Source organism: Tachysurus fulvidraco, chromosome 13, assembly GCF_022655615.1.
Source record: "Tachysurus fulvidraco isolate hzauxx_2018 chromosome 13, HZAU_PFXX_2.0, whole genome shotgun sequence".
Lineage (NCBI taxonomy): Eukaryota > Metazoa > Chordata > Actinopteri > Siluriformes > Bagridae > Tachysurus > Tachysurus fulvidraco.
Genome location: NC_062530.1, coordinates 4,591,649 through 4,617,785, shown reverse-complemented (window position 1 = coordinate 4,617,785; position 26,137 = coordinate 4,591,649). Strand labels below are relative to the sequence as shown.

At 39.1% G+C, this 26,137-nt stretch overlaps 1 protein-coding gene across 2 annotated transcripts; it reads right to left on the bottom strand.

Moving 5' to 3' along the window:
• Nucleotides 1-9,090: 9,090 nt before the first annotated feature.
• On the bottom strand, nt 9,091-25,668 carry ube2q1 (ubiquitin-conjugating enzyme E2Q family member 1). Of its 2 annotated transcripts, none has more exons than XM_027159295.2 (13): nt 25,052-25,668; nt 22,171-22,275; nt 20,316-20,438; nt 20,149-20,205; nt 19,288-19,443; nt 16,729-16,813; nt 16,595-16,655; nt 16,399-16,489; nt 15,392-15,450; nt 15,068-15,116; nt 14,727-14,822; nt 13,414-13,480; nt 9,091-12,153 (listed from the first exon to the last, which is right to left on the bottom strand). In XM_027159295.2, the coding sequence occupies exons 1-13, from the start codon at nt 25,208-25,210 to the stop codon at nt 12,122-12,124; spliced, it is 1,140 nt and encodes a 379-aa protein (XP_027015096.1). In that variant the 5' UTR covers nt 25,211-25,668; the 3' UTR covers nt 9,091-12,121. The 2 variants fall into 2 exon arrangements, with proteins under 2 accessions (XP_027015096.1, XP_027015097.1); XM_027159296.2 differs by having other exon boundaries at nt 19,303-19,443.
• Nucleotides 25,669-26,137: the final 469 nt, after the last annotated feature.

Here is a 26,137-nt window from a genome sequence, read left to right as displayed (position 1 = left end):
TAATAATAATACATTTTAAAAAAAATCAAGCACTACACCTGAATTCAACAGCACAGATTTTCATCCACAGCACGCTTGTCCTTTCTTTCGTCCTACACGCCCTCTACGACCCCCTCCCCCTTTTTTGTTTTTGCACCCTTTGTTGTAAATCCTGTGGTCTCGGTCTCACTAATGCCTCTCAGATTCCTGCCCATTTGGGCTGAAACCAGAGATGCATTGTGGGTAGCGTGCAGTCGTAAAATGAAAACATGATCCCCTTCCAAGTCTCTTGAGTCATGATAACAGCACAAACTCTGCCATCCAACCTACTTCCTTCAAAGTACCAGGTTGTGTGTGTGTGTGTGTGTGTGTGTGTTTATATGCAGGACACACATACTCGGTATCAATATTTGATCACAACTATACCACATCACTTCCATCCATTAACTATATTTGATTTCCACACAGAGGGCACATAAATGGGGAGGTTGAGTAGACGAGATAGAGGATGAGCAAGATGAAATGAGCACCATTAACACAATTATCAGTAAAACTAAGATGGAAGGAGGAAAAGCTCATTTCAGGAAAAAAAAAAGAGTTTAGGAGTAAACCTATGAGATACACAGAAACGTACTTGGGTGTCTTCTTCTTGTTCAATAACTGTCACACATTTGGAAAGAATGACTTCAGGTATAAAACCGTATTACTGTTAAAAAAAAGTAAATATTTCTTTTGCCATCTATCACATTGTTTAAGTCCATCTTTATTATTATTTATTATTATTATTATTATTTTTATAACCATCACAGCAGCCAGAAATGCAGCCGTTTGTCTGAAGAGCCACTCGAGTAAGAGATCTTCTTAAAACTTCTCAGTGCTCTAAACACACATTGAAATACAGATTGAGACCCCATTAATATTTACACTGACTGTGAAGCTGGAGAAATTGAATTGCCAACCTGGCCTTTTACAGTAATATATGCATCCTATCTTCTGCCCATGACACTGCTGCGCTCGGGGTGGCGAGCCGTGAATACATTTAAACCAAATTTATGAAAAAGCAACACGCTGAAATGACCGTGAAGGTCATTCTGTAAATGTTGCATCCTGCAATTACATGGCTGTGGAAGTGCTGATTTGTGTATTTGTACAGCAGCGAAATGAGGTTCCTTTGTGGAAAGCCACTTGTATTAAAAACCTCAGGCTGTAGTTAACTATTTGAGAGTGAGCACAATGTAGCAATTAGCCTCAATGAGCTAGGCTGGACTTGTTGTTTCTCTAAAATGCACTGTTCACTTTGGCACTTAAATTAGATTTTATTTTAGTCAAATGTTCGAATTTTTAATTGATTTAGCTGATAAAAATAAAATACAGCAATTTGATTCTAGTCCATTTAAACTACAGTTTTAGTCAATTAAAATGTTTTAGGATTTTTTTTTCCCCCCAGAAAGCGAACATGCTCATTCCAGACGTTTTAATTTCCTTCTAAACGGAACGACTGATCATTTCACAAATGCACATTACCATCACTGTTGTCTGGTCTGGTGGTGCAGTAGGTTTCATGGCTGTCTCACAGCTTTAGTGTCCAGGGTTTGATCCTTAGCTTTATGTTCTCTGTTTTCGAAGTTTCCTTTCCCCTCCATTTCGTGTGGTTTCTTCACACCGTCCAAAACATTCGCTTAGGCAGATTGGGTATAATAAATTGCCCAAGAGAGTGAATGAGTATGTGAATATATGAAAGCAAGGTGAATTCTCACACCTGCAGATTCACTTGAACAAGTCGTGTAGATTTTCTTGTCTATTTAACCATACATAGCTAACGCACTACATGGTGGAATGAAACTGTTGTTCTTCTGTAGCACCGTAGGCCCGAAGCACAAAGAGCTACAAATAACGTTTTAGCATAGATCGTTCTTGAAAGGATAAAAATCAGTAACTTTTTCATCTTTTTCTTTTTCCTAATTATACAGCATCATTTCACAATTCTCTACAAGTTATGCTAGTTTTAGCTAGCTAGAAACAGCAGGGCTTAAACGTTATATGAGGAATAAAACATGATGCTAACAGATTTTTTCTCTCGTGATGTACAACCGGTCACAAAGCTCTGTGCTTTTAAGACCTTCTCATGTCCGAGAACATAGTTACAGATTTAACTCTAGCTGCTACAAAGCACCGACAGTGGAACTCTTTCTTTAACTGCTAAACACCTCCTCACATATGAATAAAGTTTTAAAGTTTATCGTTTTATGTAGTGTGTTTCTGTTCATGGTGGAACATGGCATTACATTTAAGCAGGGATTTATTGTACAAGAGTGACTTTTTTTTTTTTGTCATAGACTTCAACACTGTTAAAATTAAAATGTAAACATTTGTCTGGAAATTTATGACCAGAATTCTCAAAGTTGAGGCCAGTTTAAAACTGAAATCCTGAGACTGTTTTCAGATTATTGTTAGCAAAACGAGACATTTTACTTCAAACTACTTCAACAGCACAGCCATCGCTAACAAACGCTCGGAAAGTTCCAGATTCTTGCCTCAGTCTAAACTGACTACACTGAGTATTCCCCTAAGACCTCCCCAACCTGATAGGACTCATAATGAATCTGTGCCCAGTTACTCAGAGCAGTAGGTCTGCTCTGAGACTATTGCTCCAAAGTAGATGAAGTGTAAGTCTGGGTAAATATATACAGCTGGTCTGGATGAGCGGAAAGCCGAACGGCACAGGATGCACAATCTGCTGGCTCGCATTCGAGTTTGTGTCACACACCCAAATTGAATTTGATGATATTTAATACACAAAGGCAAAACAGCAAGCAGGATCTGAGTCATCCCAGTCTGAGCCATCAAGTCCTCATTGCTGTAATAATACGACTGCTGATAGTGAACAGTGCAGCCCGCAGCAAAAGAGCTTGGATAAACGATCATGATTGGTCAGTGTGTGTTGAATTCGATTTAATTTATTTGTATAGTGCTTTTAACAATTCACATTGTTTCAAAGCAGCTTTAAATATATAAATAAATAAATGTAAACATTTAAACTTTAAAATTAAGTTACTATCATCTCTAACATTTATCTATAATGAACAAGCCTAAGGTGACTGTGCTGAGGAATATCTAACGGAGATGATATGAGGAAGAAACCTTGAGAGGAACCAGACTCAGACTCAGACGTGAACCTTGGCACTGAAGAATAAATAATTTAAATGTAAATAATGTTTTCTACATAAGTTTATATTCGAGTAGAATTGTGCAATCAAGAGCTCCTGAGGAATTACTAGGTCAGCGTAATTTCCAAGCTCACCACAGACCCAGCACTAATCCCTCCCTGCCGAAGTCTTCAAATGATCGCTGACGAAATCCCGACTGTGTTGACTAATCGTCTATAACACAAGGAAGTCACGTGTTTATCCACAGTTTTATTTCAATTGTTACAGGTTTAACAGCTTACACAAGACTCAAACACTACATGAACAGATTTAATAATTCATGTGATTGTAAAAGGATTGAAAAAAGGAACATTGTTCATCATGTTATTGGGAAAGAGTTTCCAGAGTTAGCATTGAAGTTTGTAAATTCAGAGTTTAAACTGTAACTTAAATTTAAAGTCTTTCTGAGGAAAAAAAACAGGGGGGAAAAAAAAAGAGAGATTGCCATGAAGCAACTGATACCAAGAACTTTTTTCCAAGACATTTCAAATATTAAAAAGACCTGTAAAAGTTGTTTCTTAATAAAAAGACACTTTTAGAATTCGCATTCTAAGAGGAATAAAACAATTTTTGCATTCTAAGAGGAATAAAACACTTCAAGGCATGCAGATATTTGGAAAATAAAGTGACTGTGTGGAGTGATCGGAGTTATTACCAGCAGGAAATGGATTTCCACTGGATATTTTCCACAGTGTAGTATTTGATTTTTAGCTACTTATCAGAGTTTATATTTATCGTATGTGAAACATCCACAAGACGAGTTAGTTCCTGTGACCACTTGTGTTATAGCAGCTACAGTCATTCCATCTCTAGTCTATTTTTTCCTGTCCTGAAATAATTAATAAAATAAAAAAATAAATAATAATAAAAAAGTTAGTGAGTCCTAACAAAGTCCTAACACTGGAGACTCCTTATAAAGTTGTTCACTGTGACAATGACAAGCTTCATAATCTGATTCTTAGTAGTCTTGGTTAACATGGACATGTTAACGCAATAATTCTAGCCTGCGGCATCGTCAGAGCTGCTGTTATGGAAAATGAATGACTCTTTTAGCGGTGCTGTGATATAATACAAAATAATCAGCTGTAAGGTTTCAGACCGTATCATACCATCCTGCCTTGGATTATTTTCCTATAACAGCACACCCAAAGTGTTTTATTCCTTACTTATGAAGCAGCAGAACCCCAAACTCAGTGGTATCTCTATTATATTTGTTTCTAGAATATTCTGGCATAATTGAAGCTCAGCTTACTCTTCAGTCTCTTAGGATTATATTATAAAAACCCCACACATGCTCAGAAATTAAGATGAATCTCAGGCATTTAATGAAGACTCTTTACTTTTCCTGCCAGTGGTCGATAACGGCCACCATCAGCACAACCGTCTCGGCCAGAGACAAGGCTGATCTCGATAATTAGCAATTAACCTCTTTATGCAGCTCTGCAGAGAGCCGTTCTAAACTCCCTTGACTCCGCCGACAGTGGCGATGCGCCATGTATGTCTGCCTTGCTTATAAGATTTGGGGCTCTGAAATATAATTAGCACGATCAATGTTTTATGATCTCAGATGTACTTTCATTGTCTCCACCGAGCCAGCGGCATCTACCGAGGGATTGATGCTTTCCTGCTTGCATTCCCCCCCAATCCAACATGCGCACAAAACACTCGGGGGCTTTTTGAAAGGAAAGACACTTGGTTGGAAATCTGGATAAGGGCTAGAAGTAATAAAAGCCTGATATTGGTTTTATAGGAACAGAAGATATAATAGGATTAGTAATAAGATGGCTAGGATTTTCCAATATATGGAATCTGGGGCAGTTGAATCAAGTATTTTATTCATTCAGCTGTAGAACTTGTTTATTTTGACAAGTCAGCATGAGCCTGAAATACACTGATTCATACACTCCTTTAAGTTGTTCATGGAAACTTTGAGTCAAGAATTCACTTACAGGATGTGGGAGGAAACTGGACAACCTGGAGGAGAAACACTTGGAAATAGGAAGGAAATGTGAAACACTCCAACTTGAGAAAGAGAAAACTATGGAGCTGGGAGGAAGCAACGGTTCTTGCTGCACCACTTAGAAATCAAGCTTGAACTCATAAATCCAGATCTAGACTTGTATTGAGCAAGACCGAGGCAAACATAGTGCGAAAAAGCTTCTAAGATTTGGAATATAGAAGAAATCTCGAGAGGAACCAGGTTTAAAAGGGAGGCAAACATCCGTCGCCTAAAAAGAGTTCCTCAAGAAATTGGATTTTCATTATTCTTTATATTATCCTGTTGTGCTATGTTTATGTTCTGTAAAGCTGCTTTGAGACGATGTCAATTGTAAAAAGCGCTATAAATATAAATACATTTGAATTGAATTTCAAAGTGACTTTACAAATCGGTCATAGGGTTAGAGAAACACACGATGTTTAGTATGAGAATAGTGTATTATCTTATAATGGTGAAATGTACATTCAAGTAGCTCCATTACAAAGGAGCACAGGGAGCCAGTGCACTGGTGCTACATAAAAATTTTACATTTTGGAAATTACATTTATCTAATTTATACAGCTGAGCAATTGAGGGTTAAAGGGCCTTGCTCAGGGGCCCAGGAGTAGCAGCTTGGTGGCCCTGGGTTTTGAACTACACCATGTCTCCACCCCATGTAGTAGGTAATGCTGCTGCTTTACAGCTCCAGGATCCCCGGGTTGTTTGGAACACTGTAGAACCTTCATAAAGGAACCATAGAGTCGGAGAGTGGATTCTCTTTTCTTTGAGTTTTTCACACCACTAGCTATGAATACTTAAACAATCACAACTGTTTATCTGTTAATAATTTTGAAACTCGTTTCCCGCTTCAGTAGTATGAGCTATTTTGTGTTGAGTCATGCATGACACAGAGGCTCTGGGACTGGGACTGGGTGGGGATTGAATACTGTAAGCCTTTTTTGCATAATGGTAATATTACTAAATTTGTTCATTTAGTAATATATCGCAGCATGTGTTACAGCATGAACACAAGTTGGCCAGTTGGTCGCTCAGTTGTTTCTCAGCCAGCTGTATGTTTCTGGGTCATTAGATCACACGAAGAAATGTGACACGTCAAACCGCACATGATACGAAGCATGTGTGAAGCATGGTAATACGGAAAAGCAAGCAGCCAGTGGAAGTGGACTATGCGTGTATTATTTGCAGAAAAGCAGTACAAAAAAAAATCTTTGTACTGTCATTTTAGTCAATTAGAAACAGAGAGCAGAATATACAGTATATAAACGAATCAGATGCTATACATATAATTACCATTAAACTCCAGCTGAGAGACTGAAATTGAAGCTCGAAGACGTTTTAATTAAAGAGTCAATGCTCTAGATGCCTGGTTAGAGTAAAGAGCAAGTATGTACACTCAGATCTGTAGTAGAAACCTTAAAGACGAGCTGTAAATGTTTTTCATCCTTGGTCTTATTGTGGAAAAATTAGACATGAAGATAGATTCATTGAATTCCACTTCATGAGGTGTTTGAGGACTATAACCTCCTAATCAATACACAATTGCTAGACTGTATCTGACCGTAGAAAGGACATTATTCATAATAACACTCTCTGGTGTTTATAACAGTTTATAATCACACCCTCCAGTGTCACCCAAATGAGGATGAGGTTCACTTGTGAGTCTGGTTCCTCTCAAGGTTTCTTCCTCTTCCGTCTAATGGAGATTTTTCCTCACCAAAGTCACCTCAGTCACCTCAAACGTAAATATAAGTCTAATATTAATCTTGAACTTTTGTATAATAATCTTTGTGTAATAAACTTTTTGTACTTTATTCCTTATGTTCTGTAAAGCTGCTTTGAGACGATTCCCATTGTTAAAAGTGCTATACATATACAATAAAATTGAATCGAATCATTCCTCTTTCTTGTGACATCATCTATCACAGCACAGTGACTTACCAACCTCTAAATTCTTTGTCTTCCTTTATCTGGACTAAGCGCTCGGTCCTGGTCAGGGTTATGGCGGATCATGAGAATGCTGGGTATCCCAGCTCATCACCGATCACCCAGAGGACAGAAGAAACCAGATAATCTGAAGGAAAGCCACATGAATATAGATAGAACATGAAAAACTCCACAGCCCCGGGACCAGGATTGAATTGGGAATACTGGAGCTGTAAACAAGGAAGCACTACCAGGTGTACCATCACCATATCATTTTCATAATCTCTGATGTTAAACCATATATACTATTATAAACCAGGCAATACTTACCAGTCAAATATACAATGTACAATTTCTTCTCAAAAAACAAACAAAACAAAAAACCCAAAGTAGAGCTAAAATAAAACTCAGTAAAAATTAAACAGATTTGATCCAGTTAACCTGTTAAGTATATTTGAGATGAATTCAGTTACCGTATGCATCCAAAAAAAAAAAAAAAAAAAAAAACAAGGAGAGGAAGCTTTCGAATGAAGGATATACAGGTGCTTCTTCATTCATCCATCTTCTACCACTTTATCCGAACTTCTCGGGTCATGGGGAGCCTGTGCCTATCTCAGGCGTCATCGGGCATCGAGGCAGGATACACACTGGATGGAGTGCCAACCCATCGCAGGGCACACACACACACACACACACATATTCACTCACACACTATGGACAATTTTCCAGAGCTGCCAATCAACCTACCATGCATGTCTTTGGACCGGGGGAGGAAACCGGAGTACCCGGAGGAAACCCCCGAGGCACGGGGAGAACATGCAAACTCCACACACACACAAGGCGGAGGGGGAAATCAAACCCCCAACCCTGGAGATGTGAGGCGAACGTGCTAACCACTAACAGGTGCTTCTTAATTTTTTAAAAGTTTTACTTTACTTTATTTAATTATTTTCACACAATGTAACCGTGTCGTGTAACCGCTCCACCTCTGTTATATAAATAAATTGCACAATAACAAGAACTAATAACACTGAATAAATCTTTTAATAAAACAATGCTTACATACAAAACTAATTAACGTCCCTAAAAACGTATGCAAGCTGGAGAGCAGGATCTTGTGTAAACTAGAAAAAACCACAAACCAATTAAAGTATGTTTAGAGGTGAAATAGTGTTTTAATTAAAAGATACTGCTGTGTGTAATCATGGTTATCACGGTCATGTACACAGAGGCGTCACAAGTTGCAGAAAAAAAATAAATAAAAAATGATGGTACTGCCGAAGCAATGCGGTCCGTTTCTTTTTCCTGCATCCTAATCTTGTTCCCACTGAGGGAAGAACTAAGAAAGAATGAGATGCAATTCCAGAAATGAGAAGTGCCCACAAGATGTTTTTTTTATACCCAAGGTTCTTTTAAATAAGACTTTACTGCCATCTAGTGGAGAAATATAAAAGACTCCAGAGAAATGGGGAAAAAAAATATTTCTTAAAATTCTTTATTCATAAACTTGATGCAAGTTTACAAATTGTATGTACAAGGTCAAAAATGACACGATGGAAAACAAAAAGCCAAAATAAAACCAATGCATGCTAACAGTGCATAACCCCCTCATTTCCCCTCCCCCTCCCACCCCCGACATAAACCAACCAGAACTGCTCCGAGTGTTAAAGTGAAGATTCAAAATCACAACACGACGTACACTTAAACGAAGATGATCCGATCTGTCTGGGCGCTTGGATACCTTTCTCCATATACTGTTAATGAGATATCAGGGATACGCTCAGCTAGTACGGTTAAATAACATGTCGCTGTAACGAAATGCCCTGTTCACCCGAGTGTGATTCCCTCAGCTTTTCTTTTTAAAATCTTGGAGTGCACAGATGAAGCTCAGACTCCGGTAGCACAGTTAACATGTTTTGAAGCAAATGAGAGAGATGTAGAGAAAAGAGTGTTTTTTTTGTTTGTTTGTTTTTTTTCTAAAAAAAAAAAAAAAAAAAAAAAAAAAAAAAGTCAGGTCCACCTAAAATCCAGCGGCTTGAGTTGTATCGAGGTTTTCTTTTTTCCCCCTCACATCACCTGCTGCTCTCAAGCTCGGTGACACACCCAACAAACAGGAGCCAACATGCCTGAGAGACTGCGGTGAGATGTTACAATCCAACCCACCATTCAACTCAAAAACATTGTGTAGAGCCAAACAAAACGTTTGCTTACTAAACAAGGCCTGGGCATCTGCTATTCCCGAGATCTTTTACGACACGGGTATTAAACTGATCTGGTGGAGACAAGTGTGTGAGCTGAACTTAAGGATGCGTTTAATTAAAAAAAAAAGACGTTAGAGAGGAACACTGGGAGAGAATCGGATTTAAAACGGGAAACGAAGCAGGACTGGAATACGTTATGTAAAGAGTCGGCTCTCTCTCGGATAGCAAAGATTGTGTGAGATGTAAAAGAAAAGTCTGCCCTGAATCAGGAAATGGGTTTAGATTAAAACACTTCAAGATTCAGGTGCTTGGTGGTGTATTTTTCTGAGTCCTGCCACTGGTTGTCTGCTGTGCGGATGTTTTTGCTAGTAGAGTTACAAAAGAATGGGAGGGAAACAAACCTCAAACAGGATGTTGGTCAGGTTATAAACCAAAAAAAAAAAAAAAACAGCTCATGTCCTTAACTCACCATATTCCAGCAAATTTCGAAAAGACCTTAATAAGATTTATATATTATAAAGATAAGATATATACTCCAGCCTAGAAATAGTGGAGGTTACAACACTGGTGCAAAACATTCGACTCACAGCTCCGGAACGTAGTGCAGCTCTACATAGGTGATGACGGGGTCACGGCAGAGACACGGCCTGAACGACTGCCGATCGGTTATCATTCTGAGCTCGACTGATGATGTTGAAAAGGTGGAGCTCTGGAAGCCGATCTGTCTGAGATGTGAAGGTGAGCCATCAGAACAGCGTTCTCGCCTAAAGCACCGCTGTGTCGCTCTCTTAAGAGAGTACAGATGCCTCGTGGGCCAAATCCCGCTACTTTCTTATCGGCAGGCAGCTGAACGGCATCGTGGGTTGGAAATAGTTTACAGAAGAGAAAACAATCCAACAGGTCAATGGGAAAAAAAAAATCCCTCAGAATTTAATTAGAATGAACATGTGACCTTCGAAAGGTGTCAGATTTATTATCAGAGAGCCAGGGTGGATTTTTCCTTAAATACACATTAATGACTTAAGGTTTTGGTATAAATAACCAACACTACACCCTTGCCTTCTCACCTTGCTGTGGAGATCATTCATTTTGCTCCCACCCCCCACTCCACCCCCCACCCCACCCTGCTTGCGCCATGTCTTGGTTTTTAAATTACATAAGCCACCGATCAACAGTAACAATGAGCTATTTAATGGTGCAAATAAAACCGAAACAGAAAAATAATACCAAAGGCATTTACATGGAGAAAGAGGAACAATGTCCAGGTGGATCACACGGTGATTTCTGGTAAGAAGAGACGCTAGTTTTAAACGACGTCCCTCTCGACACGTTTTGCTGGATGAGTAAAAAGAGTACTGATGTAAGAAGACAAAAAATTTCGCCCGACGATTCTGACGCCCGTCACGTTAGACAGAGCCTCCGGTTACGAATCGATCGGCTGCGTGTAGATTAGAAAGCTGAAGCTTAACGGGACGTTGTGAATTAGGTCAGTGACATTAAAAAGGATGTTTTTAAGGCAATAATGGTCATGTTACAGATTTCTTTCCCCCACAGGGATGGATCGGGGCATCATAAATATCTTTAGAAAAAAAAAAAAACAATTTAGATCATTTTGTGGCTTTCGTTAGTGAACTTTGTAGAATCTGCCTGACCGTTTAACACTTCTACCTTACTATGTGCCCGAGTTGACAGGGGAAAAAAAACAGATATATAACGTTTTACATAACGGTGTTGATGTAATAAACACAGCAGGAATCACACTGGTTAAAGAGGAATGGTCACAATTGCAGTTAATGACAGCGTAAGCCACACATCACTTCCGTTCTCACGAGGAGAAAACAAAACAAAACCCCCCCAAAAAAACAGCAGTAGTCATAATGTGTACATAAAACATGTTTAAGATATTCCTTTTGTCAACATGAGGATATCCATTAAGTAATTTATCCTTATTCTATTTGCAAGATAAATCTTCAGACGGACGTGCCGCGCTATGCAGGCATGTTTTGAAGCGATCTGGCCCGGTCTGAAATGCACAAGTTCTCTGCGATACATCTTTATAAGTTTTACTTACAGGCGGAAATTGATGACTTTACAGTGATCGAGTCCAATGGGCCTGGTCGGATTTTCATTGTGACCAGGAAAAAAAAAATCCCCAGAACAAGAAGATGGGGGTAATGATAGCATTTAGCCATCATCTCTATATATATTTAAAAAAAAAAAAAAGAAAAAAAAAAAAAAAGTGGATTCTTCATTACAAGTGTTGAACACTTTAGTCTCCTCCACCCAAATCTAGTCTCTCCATAGTTTCTTTTTCTCCATAAATGTTCACGTTTGAAGTGGTAGAGAAATAAAGGAGGTTTGGGCAAGTCGTGATATCCGAAAAGCCTGTTTTTGTGTAGTTAACGTGCCGGTGTTAATGTAGGGTGTCTCCGATCGTAGGACCGTCCATCCGTGAAGCGAGTGGTCACGGGCGCCACTCAAAGAAATATGCCGTTTTCAATTCTGCCAAACAAACAGCCAAAGAGAAAGCAGCGGAGAACTAGCGGGAGAGAATGAGCGGTGGCACGCAGTATAGCCAACATGGTAGAGGAATATGTTTTACCCGTTAACTCTCCAAACCACTCAGTTCAGAAGTCTATAATCCAGACATGGTGAATCTCCAACTAGCGAGACGATGAGAAGAAAAAACAAAAAGGAAAAACAAGGAGGTGGAAAAAAGAAAAAAAAAGGGGGAAAAAAAAAATCGATCTAAAAGAAGAACAGCTGTTGACTCCGTTACATTCTGTCCTTGTTTGAATGACCAGACGTCGTTCTTATCCATCTTCTTTGGGTGGTGTGTACCAGCCTGGAAGGATCAAAGTCACACACACACACACACACACACACAACATTGAGAAACCAAACAAACTGGTCTGGAAACTTTCACAAACAAAAGAGAAACATCAGAAAGTATCTATATCAAAACACGGGTGCTCTGTGACGCTTAACAAAATCTGGCACCGGCACGTCGTCCCGCATGTCGAGGTACAGGACCAAGCTACACTCTGAACTGACGCTATGCGTTTAGCCTTTTAGGCTAAATGGCTATTATTTACCTCCGGGCTAGACGGTGGACAGTCTTAAGTAGAATGTGAAGTGGAAAATAGACGTGATGACTGAACGTGAATCGCTACTACATTCAAAATGCTACCGACACAAAAGCATTACGTTTTAACAGAAAACACAGTGATCCTATTTTACAGCTGAGTTCGAAGATTCTTTTTAACTTGTGGATACAGATACCAAGAAACGTACCCTACTGAATTTAGGAGTCATACAATACATCCTTTGTGCTCTGTGTCCCTATGTGCAGGTAGCAGCCAGATTTAGGTTAGAAACGCCTCATCATTAATAGAATCATTAATAGAAGGCGAATGCCTGAGTGCAGAAGCATACGAGTCGGAGCTTCATTTACATATAAAAAAAAATGCTGACTAACTTGTTATACGCAGCACCTTGTGCTCGCTAAATATCCATGCTCTTCATTCAGGATGCTGTTTAAACACTATAAGTTGTATTAGCAGGTTACTTGGAAGTTTGTCTGATTGCGGCCATTGATTGTGAAATAAAGTCCTGATGGCCATCAGATCAGATTGTCTGTTCAGAAGCCAGGCTTTATGTAAGCCGTATCACGCCATCGCGTCATTTCTATTCATTTATTTTTGACAAACGTTGATTAATGAGCATGGAATGGGGCCTGTGCCCAATTTGTGCTTCAATGCATTGCTTAACTTTAAACTTGTAAGTAAACGTCACTGTAATTCAGCGCAGAGTAAAATGTGTATGTTTATTATTATAAAATACGGAAGCATTTACCTTCAAACAAAATAGTTTTCTAAAATGTGATCAAATGTAAAAGCACTCACTCACCTCACTCACTCCACCTACTCACTCACCCACCCACCCACCCACCCACCCACTCACTCACTCACTCACTCACTCACTCACTCACTCACTCACTCACTCACTCACTCACTCACTCACTCACTCACTCACTCACTCACTCACTCACTCACTCACTCACTCACTCACTCACTCACTCAAATAACACAAAAGCAATAGTTACCATTCTTTTCATGGATCTGCACCAGTGATTTATAAGACTGCTGTGCTCTGGCAAGATTGTATTGGTTCTAAGAGGAAAAACAGACAAGGATAAAAAAATAAATAAAAATTTGAACTGGAGAAACAGTGCGGAACAAAATATTCTTCGTGGCTTTAATTTTCAGTGCATGATGTTATAGGAAAATAATCAACAGTCTGATGCTGAGTTACTCTTAACATCCTGAAGACTGTTTTCCAATGATTTATTTTTCTTTAATAATTAAATTTGTTTTTTTAACTATTAAAGATCGTGTATTTTAATCACGTTAGTGCTTGTGATCACCTACGCTGTAGATTTAAACTGCTGTTCACTCACAAACCTCTCTTTCTCTCTCTCGCTATTAATAAAAAAGGCTTTTGACCATGTTACCAAGAAATCAGAAAGCACACAAGTCTTTTATCCTGAAGAACCTGGTGGCAGAAAACTGGTTACAGCTTGAACTCGGACTGTTTAAAGTGCCGAATACACAGACTGCTTCCTGAGATATTGATGAACATTGACTTACAGACAACTTCACTGTATAAAAAATGTTTTTATTTCCGAGCTAACTTTTTTTTTGTTTTTCTCATCATATTATTAGGACATTGTTACACAAAGTGTACATATTTCCCTTTATGCCACACTTATCCAGAATAATTTACATTTTATACAACTGAGCAATTGAGGGTTAAGGGCCTTGGCTCAGGGATTTGAACCTGCAACCTTCCAATTTCAACCTACACCACTAGGCTACCATATCCCCCAATCCCATAACGCACACATACACAGACAGGGGGGATGTCTTAGCTTAGTGGTTAAGGTGTTGGACTACTGATTTTAAGATTGTGAGTTCAAACCCACCAAGCTGCCAATGCTGGGCCCCTGAGCAAACACTTAGCCCTCAGTTGTATAAAATGAGATACAATCTAAGTCGCTCTGGATTAAGGCGACTCCTAAACGCAGTAAATGACCTACGCTCCATACAAGTATTAGTAAACTATAAAGTATTCATCCTCTAACCTGACTCAAAAGCACTTTGCCACCATCATTGTTGTCATCTAAAACTCAGAAAACCTTTTTTTATTAAAAACAAAAAAAAGAGAGAGAAATATCTAGCGGCTAAATGATGATAGTCTAATATCCGTAACTCCGTGCCTGGGAGATCCGGTCACTGTGAGCTGATTAATCAGCATTATCGAAAAGCTACTTTAACTTATTCCCATTAGCAGCTGAAATTGGGGGAAAGAGACAACAATCTGTATCCATTAAAATGTGTGTGGAGGAAATATAGCTACCTTATTGGCTCCAAACTGCACTCTGGCTTTGCCTTTGACTAAAGTGGCGTTAATCTGCATGATGACAGACTCGATGGAATAGGCACTGCTCCAGCCCTGTAGACGTGCGACAAACAATCAGTGCACATCCACATCTCAGATGAAATGTTGACACTATAAGGTTAAACAAACTGCTCGTCTCGTTAGGCGAATCTAGTCATTAAAAAGGTGAATGATCGGGTCTGTGAGAAAGGCCGTGATAACCTACTCAAACTCAGCTTAAGTAAAGAAAATGATGTTTTTTCCCCCCTCTCTGCGCAACAATGACAAATGACGCCAGAACTTGAAGGTATAAAACACACCTGCTTGGTGAGTAGTTCCATGCACAAGGCTCCTCCTCCAAGAACATAACTAAAGCAAACAGCAAAAACAATTATTCAGGAAGAAACTCATGCTTGGATTAACAAACAGTTTATAACTGTGCATGTTACACAACTACTAAATAATACGCACCGCATGTGACCTCGACCGGGATTATATTTTTAACGCACCGATTTATAATAGGTATCTATTGTGCCTTTAACGTCGAACTCAAAGACAGGAAAACCACACCTTTCCTTAACTTTACAGGTTATACAGAAACACCCATGCCTGCACAAGAGAAGGCAAAAATTCTAGTTACTCACCCTCCAGACAGCACAGGGGAAACTACTCGTACAAACGGTGGATCGAAGGGAAAGTTGTCCTGCCGGAAGGAAATACAAAACATAGTTACTTGTTTTTGTTCCCATCACTTCTACCATCATGAACTGGAACACACTGTAAACAAACAGCCATTGATTGACTGACTAGATGATACAATAATCGACAGAGGAATAAAACAATGCTGTAAGGAAATCTCGTGTCCTGAACCTCCCAGTGGTGGAAAACTCACTCACTCTTACACTGACACTGAAAACTCCTTCTATAGTTACTACATAAACGTCTCCTAACAAAAATCTTCGTTATAGCGACACATTTTGGTTTGTGGATGTATTATTATGCAGTGCAGTAGTAAGTAATATACAGTAGCTGCTGTTAAAGACAAGACATTAAAATGAACACCTTCTGGCCAAATAGAATAAATTCAACTGAAAATAAAGGATGAACTGAAGAACAATCGTGTAAAATGATTCGTGAACAATCGTGTAATTCATCACTATATTAAACATTTGCTGATACGTGTAGGCTATCACGTGCGTGAGCTCACATCGACCACAGCCGACTACTGTCGCAGTGACTGACTGACAGGAAAGGAAGCCCCTCCCACACGGAGAGCACGACCGATTCTGGTCTCTTTTACTCGGACAGCCGTGGCTTCACTGGAAATTATGATGAGAGGATGAAATGCTTTTCAGTTGCAACAATATCGCTTATATATATATATATTTTTTTTAAATAAATCAGCTAGAGAAACAAGTGAGTGAGATTTGTTGTGTAGAAGGATTTGGGTTCGATTACTTCAGGCTAGTGAATAATAAGCGATTCCGCCGCGGATAGAGAAAAAGCAAAGAAATGGCTCAGATGGTGAGTGGGTTGGAATCCTTGCAGTTTCATGTTGTTCTGTATTTGTTAGTGCTTTCTTCTCTCTGCACGTTCAGAGCCCACAGCGTACCGAGAGCTCTTGATGCCTACAGAGAAAAGAGAGACTCACTTTGTAGGAGAAATTGAGAAGGATGTAATCCATGCCCTCCTTCTCTTTCAGCACTTGAAGGTCACTGTGCAGAGGGCTGTCTGGATCAACTCTGCTCGGATAAAAAAACAAAAAAAAACCCACAACAATAAGGTGCTTGGTTCTCGTACTGAAACATGCAGAAAAGGAACTCCGAATGGACAGAGAAGATCCTTACGTTCTTAGCTTGACGTGCCACTCGTATAGGCTGTCGTTAACGAGCTCCACTGAATAAATTCCTGTAAGACGACAGCAAAACATGAGCCGTAGCTCTGCACTAATTAGTATGCGCACGTCTCATGAAGGACTTACCTGATTTATAACTTTGAGATCTGTAAATCTCACGGAGTTCCTTCATTAGACGATCTGAAGCTTGGACGGAGCCTGACACCGCTCCCTGCGACACAACACACAAACATGGACATAGTGCGGTTAGAGATGAAGAGAATCAACACGCAATTTACAAGTACAGAGAGAGGAACGTAGGTAACCAGCAAACCCAGAACTAAACCGGGTTTAATTTCAACAATGAAGATAATCTTAAGCCCTGCTGAGTGACTAGACATAATGTATGTGTTTAGACAAACCAGTTCTAGGTATGGCTAATGCTGAACATCGGCTCGATCGCTTCTAGTTCACAACGCTGCATCCCCACAACATGTTTTTAGGAGGTACACTTTAACATCAGGAGCATTATAAAGCAATTGGTAAACTTTGCAGGGAAATAAAAGCCTCTAACGGTTAAATGGGTTTTAGTCGAATAAGATTTGAATGATTACTTTTACCACCTGTGTACACACAGCCCCTAAAACCTCCAGTGGTTCAACTACCATTAGCACTTTAACTAGAATTACCGTTAGCAAGGAGTGTCGTGGCATCAGTTTCGAGTTCCAACTCTGTAAGCATGCACCTGTTCCTTAGTGAAGCGAGTGTGTCTATAAAACGACTGACGAGTCCGAATACAGATATTCCACACCAGATGTCAGATTTCCGAACTTGATCTAATCCAGTCACCCATATGAGGATGAGGTTCCCCTTTGAGTCTGGTTCCTCTCAAGGTTTCTTCCTTTACCATCTAAGGGAGTTTTTCCTTGCCACTGCTGCCTGAGTCACCTCAGACTTACTCATTGTAAAGCTGCTTTGAGACGATGTCAATTGTAAAAAGCGCAATACAAATAAACTTGAATTGAATTTTCGGTAATGTATTACACGGGTTCTGAGACTATGGCGTCAACTGTTTTGTTGTTGATCAGTTCACATTTTTGTACTAGTGAGAAATGAGACATATTGACTATTGCCCCTTTGAACTATTAACTAGTGGCCTAGATGTAAATCAGGGTGCCATTTTTCACCCTTTCTAATACACAGAAAAGACAAAACACATTATGCAAGAAATTTCATAGGTGATGTAAATGAGCCAAAATGTAGATGATAAGAGTCAGCCCCAGTCAAGGTTAATGTATGTCCAACACGTCTGGACATGAATTATAATCCAAGTGTAAGGAGGAGTGCATACAGCCTTCAGGATATTACAAAACCCCTACTGTCTCCTGTTTTCTTCCCCCACGAGAAGGCTATATAGGTTTTTAAGGTGCAGTATGAAATACTCACTCTGCTGTTCCTCTCTGCCACCAGGGCTTTTCTTTCCCAGTAAGCAAAAACATTGCAAACCAGAATCTTAGCACGCACACAAAAAAAAAAAAACAACCTTAGCAGATGCTGTTGGAGAAAACAGCAAGAAAACGATGTGGCAAACGTACGGTGTGACGGCCACTCTGTAATAAGCAGCTCTTTCATTTCCGTTTATTGGAAAAAGTCCACCGTCCTTCCTACCCACCTTCCCACCTTCATTTTTCTGCTTCACGAGACTGAGGCTTACTTTTCCTGCTCCATTTAGTTTGGTTGCTAAAATATGCAATACATTTAATTGCACTGTTTCTTCCTTTTCACACGCACGAAAAAAATAATAACATCATGCATATTTGCACTTATATTAACATTTAATGCACCAGATGCACACATTCACTCAAAACCCATCGTTTCAGTTTTGGTATTGAGGTCATTGAAATTGGTCTCATTTTAAATAAATCCACTGGTTCTCCTCCCCGGTTACAGCTTGCTAAAGAAACGAGTACAATACATTTTATTTAAGTTATTGATTTAAACATTTTCTACTTATACATTCTGTTAGCCAGACAGTTTTATGCCAGAGTGTTTTAAAATATCCAATGATCCAATCAGCTTCCTTTTGTCATAATTATAGTTTCCTTTTAACCCAAATTACAGGAATGGGTCACAGCTTATTTTTTATTTTTTGTTTCTAGCAGATTCTGCTGCAATCTATCTGGATGAATTACAGTTATAGCACTTGGCAGAAGCCCTTATCCAGATCGTGTACAAAAGTGCTTTCCCCCCATAAAGTGCAGGAGAAGGACCTGTGTGCTATGTCTCTTCGGCCTAATCCATGCTAACAAACCTGCAAATATTGCAAGGATACTAAAAATCTCAGTGAAATGTTTTAGCACTGCAACATGCAGCAAAAAAAATAAATAAGCTCAGTTTTAAAAGAATGACAAAGGGCACGTGTTCCAGTGCATGTTGGCACAGCCTGCAAAAAAAGTCTGCATTGTTAAATAAGGAAACAATTCAATACTGTTACAAAACTAAAAGTGCTAGTGCAGAATGATTAAGGAAAGCCCACTCTAGGTGTTTGCTTTGTCTGCTTTCGTACATTTAACGTTAACCCACCTACGGCAGACGCAGGCTCAGAATCACTCTGTGTCACTTTATTTGCTATAATGCATCACAAACATATAACAGCTTAGTTCTTATCCCCTGTGAACCCGCAAAGCATAAGAAAGGTCACCTTACCGAATGAGCACTTACGTTCAAGTGGTCCTGCCTCTGGTTCTTGCGGATTTTCTCGAGGATAGCCAGGTTCTCTTTCTCTATGCCGTCATCCTCGGACTTCTTCCCATCTACTGGCTCCTCCTCTTTCATCTCATAGTGATCCAGCTCCTCTATGTCCTGATGACAACACACACACACACACACACACCAAATCAGGGTTCATGTTTCACAGCAACGACATGTAACACCACATTCACCGTTGGGGAAAAAAATAAATAAAAATTTTTTCTGTAAAAACAATTTTAAGTTGTAAAACTTTGGAACCTTCAAGTGTGATAACATGCAATTATAGGAAAATAATCACCAATGTGTACGTGTGATTTAGATTTAGTGTGATTTACTTTCTCATTTCGTGGCACTAATCATTGAATGTTACCTCACCTTATACTGCGAATACTCCATAAAGAGGCAAAAACTGTTATAATAAAAGCAAAATTTATTTGCACAGGATTTGCTGTTAAATAAATCCTGAGAAATGCGACAACGCAACTCATGCTTCTGCTGTGACAACTATGAGAGACGTTAAAATGATCGAATGGCACAGAGACGGTGGTATCAAATTATTCATATACGATAATTATTAAGAGACACATTAGGTAAATCAGTCTTTTTTTTTTTTAAAGATCTCTAACAATTAGGTGGGTTTGACATTTGAATGATTCATGTCCATGGTGACAAAGCTCCGCCCACATGATTTATTTTGGAGTGTCTACAGGAAGCATAAAGAAACACACAACAAGCCTTCTGGGCTGAAAGGCTAAATGTTCAAGTGAGGATGTTTCTTTAAAATCGACTGACAGAAAAGAAAAAAAAGAACTGCACCTCTCCCATGTCTTCTTCCTCTTCCTCCTCTGAAGTTACTTCATCAATGGTACCATGCTGCATAAACAAAACAAAACAAACAAAAAAAGGAAAGAAAGAAAGACGACACTTAATAAAGACAAACCAGAACTACTTTAATGTCAGATATTTTTGTCAGGCCTGCGTACCTTTCTCTCTTGGTTGACAGGGCCAGCGGGGAGAGGTTGATCCAGCATCTCTACATCAGGATGCTGAGGTAGATTATACAGCCTACACAGGTCACAGATCAGCCTCTTCAACTGCTGCAGGAGCTGAAAGAAAGAACAAAAAAAAAAAAACACGATTGTTAGTCAAAAAAACTGTCCCTATGCCTTATGTACCAAATCACAAGCTGTCCAAAAATGAGAAACAAAAATGACCATCAAATCCTTTCAAGTCTTAACGAACCCTTGTGATATTTATTTTCTGAGCTCGTGGACAAATTATTCTTACCAGAGTAATGGAGCCGGAGTCACACAATCATAGCAAGCAGAATTTCCCTAATACACAGCGAGCATCAGCTCACACGAGAACATAAAATGGTCTCCACCAGGCAAACGCTAACTGGCTAAGATTATGACACGGAATAAACCTGGACTTGCCCGAAATAGCTGCCCTTTTGGGCCAAATTCAAAGTTTAAAAAATAAGCAAATAATGATAATAAAAAAATAATCCAATAAAAAGGTGGGGTTCTAAAATGCCCAGAAAAAAAAGTTATTACAGCAACATTTACCCTAACAGCAGAATTTGAATCTTTTATTCTTGTTTATTTCACACGCTATTTCTCAGAGCTTGCCTTCATACTGCGCGTTATGAATGTAGCCTCGGGAAACTCAGTACTGAAGAAGTTAGCAAATTTGTGGTTAGTCACAATGCCAAGTCGAGTTTTGGTTCGTTCCCGAACTTCACAAAATAATCAGAAAACCACAGACTATTGGAAAATACCTGGTTTTACAGGCAGTGTCCCAATTTACAGCACAGACGTCACGAAGAAAAGCAGAACTTCTCTCTGCTACTTTTTACATTTCACACTCGAGCTTCATTTGTCAATATTTACACGAGGCTGTGTGTAAATGTTGCATAACTACAAACTCGTGCCAGACTTACAAAAGTTACAGTAATGATGATTTTCTTTGTACTCGTGCGCTGATCCGTAAATCCTCAAGCGTGTTCTAGGCATAGCTGATTCACATTTACAGATGCCCATAAAAACCAATAAAAGCAAAGCTCACGGTGAAGGTGAGAACGACAAAATGGATGCAGCGATTCTTCCTAAATATGTCATGATAGAAATCTTCCAGTAACAAAGCTCAGCCACTGCAGCATGTTGGCTAGAAAAAGAACAAATGAATACTAAATTGTTTCACAGAATGCCGTTATTTGTGTCAAGGTTATCGAGGCACAGTTTACGTACGTTTATTCAAACTCGGAAGCTCTTGTCGGATACAAATGTTTGTTTTAAACTACTGGTTAAACCTGTAACACTGACCGCACAGGTTGTGGTTCTGAGACAGTAAATATGATTAGAATCTCATGATGACTAGCTTGTTGCTAATCTTATACAGTTGTTCACGGAGGAATCTATATGTACATAATTCCTAACCACATTCCTTGTGTACTTGATTGTGTAAATGGTTTATGAAAAAAAAAATTATTTGCATCCTGTTTGTTAATGACTTATCTGCAGGGTAAGAATGCAATGCGGCACGCATTCCCAATTTAAGCATTGGGGTCTCGGTGTTGGAAAATGTTCCTGCCGTGCTATTAAAGACTGAGAGTGGGCTATGAAGAAATCAATATTTGCACGGATATTTTTGTCGATCACGCCACCGTCGGGTTCACACGGCACCCGTGCCCTGTGAAAAATGCTGAGAAACTTCATTCTGCTGCCACGAGCCAAAAGGAAACGGCGAGGGTCTCGGACAAAAAGGAGAACGAGTAAATTTGCTAATCAAAATAATCCCAGCATCAATGAATTATTTTACAATAAAATAAGCACTTACCAGCGTGTTGCCTTTTCTTACATCCTCAAGGCGTTCCAAAATTTGGGTCAGACTTGGGTCATCGGAGTCCACAAACCATAATGGTGGCGTTGAAGGATAGGATTCCTACAAGACAGAAAAAGAAGAGTTATTGAAGTTAGTGTCATTTTTGATGTAGATCTGACCCAAAAAAACAAAAAAAAAAAACACCACCAACAACAATAAATAGAGCTGTGCGTTAAAGCTTTGTCCAGAAATTAAAACATCACAACCCGATAGCTAATGTCACATAATGGAAATACCTGACCAAGTGTCCTCAACCAACCATTCGGTATATGACAACCCCAGGTCATTAATAACCATTAATAACTCATTATTAACATCAAATGAGTTTCAATCAGTATTTATTTTGGAACAATCGACATCTATGTGACAGAAATTTGCTCAAAAAAAACACCAAAATGTGAAGATCTTTGCCTGCTGATATTCCTTATTTTTTCATTTCTTTAGTTGTCTGCCCAGATTCTCCTGATATCAAACTAACCAAACCATTGTTTTACTACAGTTAATGCCAGTATCCTGTCTATGAAAAACAGGGGGAAAATATAATAGTAATAAAAAAAGATACAAAAATCTCACACCATACTCCAAATATACTACGATGCAGCATGATTGACTTAATAAGCTGTGACTATTTGCAACTTCTGTCAGGCAAGTGTGAAGTTAAAATGTAAATGCGCTGTTAAATATAGCAGATGCGCTCACGTGTGATTTTTTCTCGAAGATTGTGTGTGTGTGTGTGTGCGCGCGCGTTTTATTTTTATAACATGATGACTAGATCTGATAAGAATCGGATCTCCCACATCTACAAACCAGAGAAAAGGTGTTCTCAGAGTTGTTCGAAGAGTAACTTTTCAGGAATCCTCAAGCATTTTATAACACTGACTAAGTCGAACGTTACTAACAGACAAAAAATAAAAAATCTTTAAATCGATTTATTATACCTCACTACGTTATTTATTCAGAAAACCCTGTGAGTCGGGTCTGTTACTGCCGTATGACAAGAATAAAACACCCAGGGGGTGGTGATGTAGGAAAATAATCAATAGTGGTGAGAAGCTACAGAAGTCACCACCCAGAAGTTACTTTCCAATAATACTGTTTACATCTTAAACAGCTCCTGTTATCGCTTATGTTATGGCAGCTATACGCAGTAGGAATCTAACGATGACATGACGTTAAAAAAAAAACCTGACAATATGCATCAGGAAAATGTGTGGTATCAATGTTCTAATCAATGTTCTAATACGGCAATTGGACTGGTTAATCACCAGATCCTCAAACTGAAGGAACAAACCATAAAGTTAAACTATACATAGGATAACGCTGGTCACATGACCGTGTGAAGAGTCTGTCAGATTCCCACCTCATTACAGATACAGGAATCACTTGTGATACGTTTATACAATTACACGACTATGTTACATGGTTTAAAAAAAGGGACATCTTGTAGTATTTAAACATCAGCACCCCCACATCAGCCTTTGTGATATATAGTGCTTAAGAAAGAGGCCAAGAAAACAGGTCATTTTAGCCAACTATAGGAACTCTTATTCTGTGAAAATGCTGGATCTTTTTTTAAATAAAATACCCAGGTCAGATGTTTAATCCATCACAATTTTAAAACACGTATAGATTTATTCATTTATTTTAAGATACAGTGAATCTGTATTGTTTTGCACTGTTGCAACTATGAGTCAGAAATAAAAATAAATAAATAACATGAAAAAAATTATCTTTTCAGTCATCGTTTTTCTTAATTCGTATTTTATGACAAATATATTAAATCAAATGGGGACTGAAATTCCTGCAATCTTTACGTTTTTGGTTTTACATCTCAAGGTTAAAAAGATCAACATTTTATCTCGTCGTGTTACAGAAAGCCTGAAAATCCTCTGCCTAAAACAAATAGTTTTACAAGGTGGAAACTGAACAGATTAACCCCGACTGTCACTGGATGCTTCTTACAAAAAAATAGTAATCCTTTCCGCAGGAAAAAACTTACAGAAACAACGATTACACTCATTTTAAACCGGTTTATGAAGCACAAACCCCTTTACACGCTGTTACTAGTTTAATCAAGAGCATTAACATAACCTGTGATTTGTCTTGTAGATACTTTCAGAGCAGGAACACATTGTGTTCAGTTTTTAGAATCAGAATCAGCTCTTTTATATATATATAAAAAAAATTGATAACATTAGCGTTGTCACCGTGTGTCATTCCGCTAAAACTCTACACACTGTGGTAACTAAAAAGAAAACAGCTAACAACTAGCTAGCTTAGCAAAGTCGCTCTGGTTAGCAACAACAAATATTGTCGAAAACTAGCGAAGTTGGCTGAACAGCTAATCGGCTCTTATTTACTTTGTCAAACAGCTAAATAAACCACGTTCACACTTCATCGACGTTTGTATGCTAATATGCCATACACGCTAGCTAGCTAACAATTTTTGTTTACTACGACGTTGCTAACGAAACGACACCTTTGAGATTGTTTGACATATTACTGTATGCCACGTCTACTTAAACACGAATACTTTAATTATTTAATCTTAATTACGGTCTGTTTTAAATCTACCGCTTTGACTTGCGCTTGAATTTTCCTTCGGGGATCAATAAAAGTATTAGCTAACGTTAGCTAACCTTTTAGTCTCTTAGCCTGAACGGCCGCCCTACAAACGGCTTGCTGTTCCATACGTAGTGCACTTCATAGGCAGCACGAGACGTTACGTGTAGCGATGTTAAGTGCGCCTAGAAAGGGAGTTTGAAGCGATTTGGGACGCGACCCAACTTTTCTTTTATACGCGAGCACCGTCGCGGACAAACATTGCGTTTCTTACCGTGATATTGCAGTGGATTATAAGCAGCTTTTCTCCGGTCACGTTAAACTGGCAGCTCAGCTCATCAGGCTTCCAGTCGATGATCCTGAAGCGTTCGTGGTTCGTGTCGAAAATGGACTCGAGAAACTTCAGCTCGGCCTTCAGTCCCGAAACCGACATCTTGCGCTCATCTCCGGATAAAAGCACAAGACAGGACCCTCTATATTCACGTATAGTCGAGTCCGAGGTGGATAAACGAGCAAGAGAGCAACAAATAAACGAAATATACGTTATTAAAGCAAACCTTTAGCTTGGGAGCTAACGACAGCTAACTTAGCTAGCAGGCTAATAACAACGCCTTCCTTTACTCGGTTCGTTCGGGGGTTTTTTCCGTCTGTTTTGTTGCTGTCAGAAGACCAACAAGCAACCAAATTAGCTTATACGGTATCCATAATGTGTCATCTAATCAATATCACCAGTTATTCACCTCCCCGTTGACTAGACTATGTAAAAATACAGACCTAAATACAGGGAACTATATATCTATCGCTGTGAATCGTGGCGCTAAACGGAAGAAGATTCTTTCTGGGGTTTAAAGATGACCGTTCGCCTCGTGAACGCGCATTCCCAGCATACTGTGCGCGTCCATAGCCAGCAAGAAGGCAGAGGGCGCGTCCCAAATCGCGCCCTGGTTGATACAGAGTGAGCTACGTAGGGGATGGAAGGCATTATTTCACTCCACGTGTAGTGCGCACAAGTAGGGAGGAAGGAGCCATTGTGGGGTCGAGCGAGTCGTTCTGGTTTATTCACTTTAATTGCGACAATTTGATTTTATGTATGACTTTCATCGATTGTTTACAGAGAATAATAAATACTACATGTAATAAATTTACTTTGACTAAATAAATAAATCAAATGTTAAATATCTTGTGTATTCTAGGTCTCTTAAAAAAATGCAATTTGTTTTAGTTCAGGCCCTTGAGGCCCCCAAATTGATGCATTTTTAAGCTGCTGCATCATTTATTTATTTGTTTGTTTGTTTGTTTGGATTTTCACTATATTTTCAGTACAGTAGTGAAACCAGCCAAAATCATTCTATTTACTGTT

What these genes read in the sequence shown, in the direction of transcription:
- ube2q1 (XM_027159295.2), bottom strand. Translation starts at nt 25,210, where the DNA reads ATGTCGGTTTCGGGACTGAAGGCCGAGCTGAAGTTTCTCGAGTCCATT. An exon ending in TAAGAAAAGGCAACACGCTG is followed by an intron (nt 20,439 to 22,170) that starts GTAAGTGCTTAT and finishes TCTTTCTTTCAG; the next exon opens with CTCCTGCAGCAGTTGAAGAG. An exon ending in AGGAAGAAGACATGGGAGAG is followed by an intron (nt 19,444 to 20,148) that starts GTGCAGTTCTTT and finishes TGTTGTCATCAG; the next exon opens with GACATAGAGGAGCTGGATCA.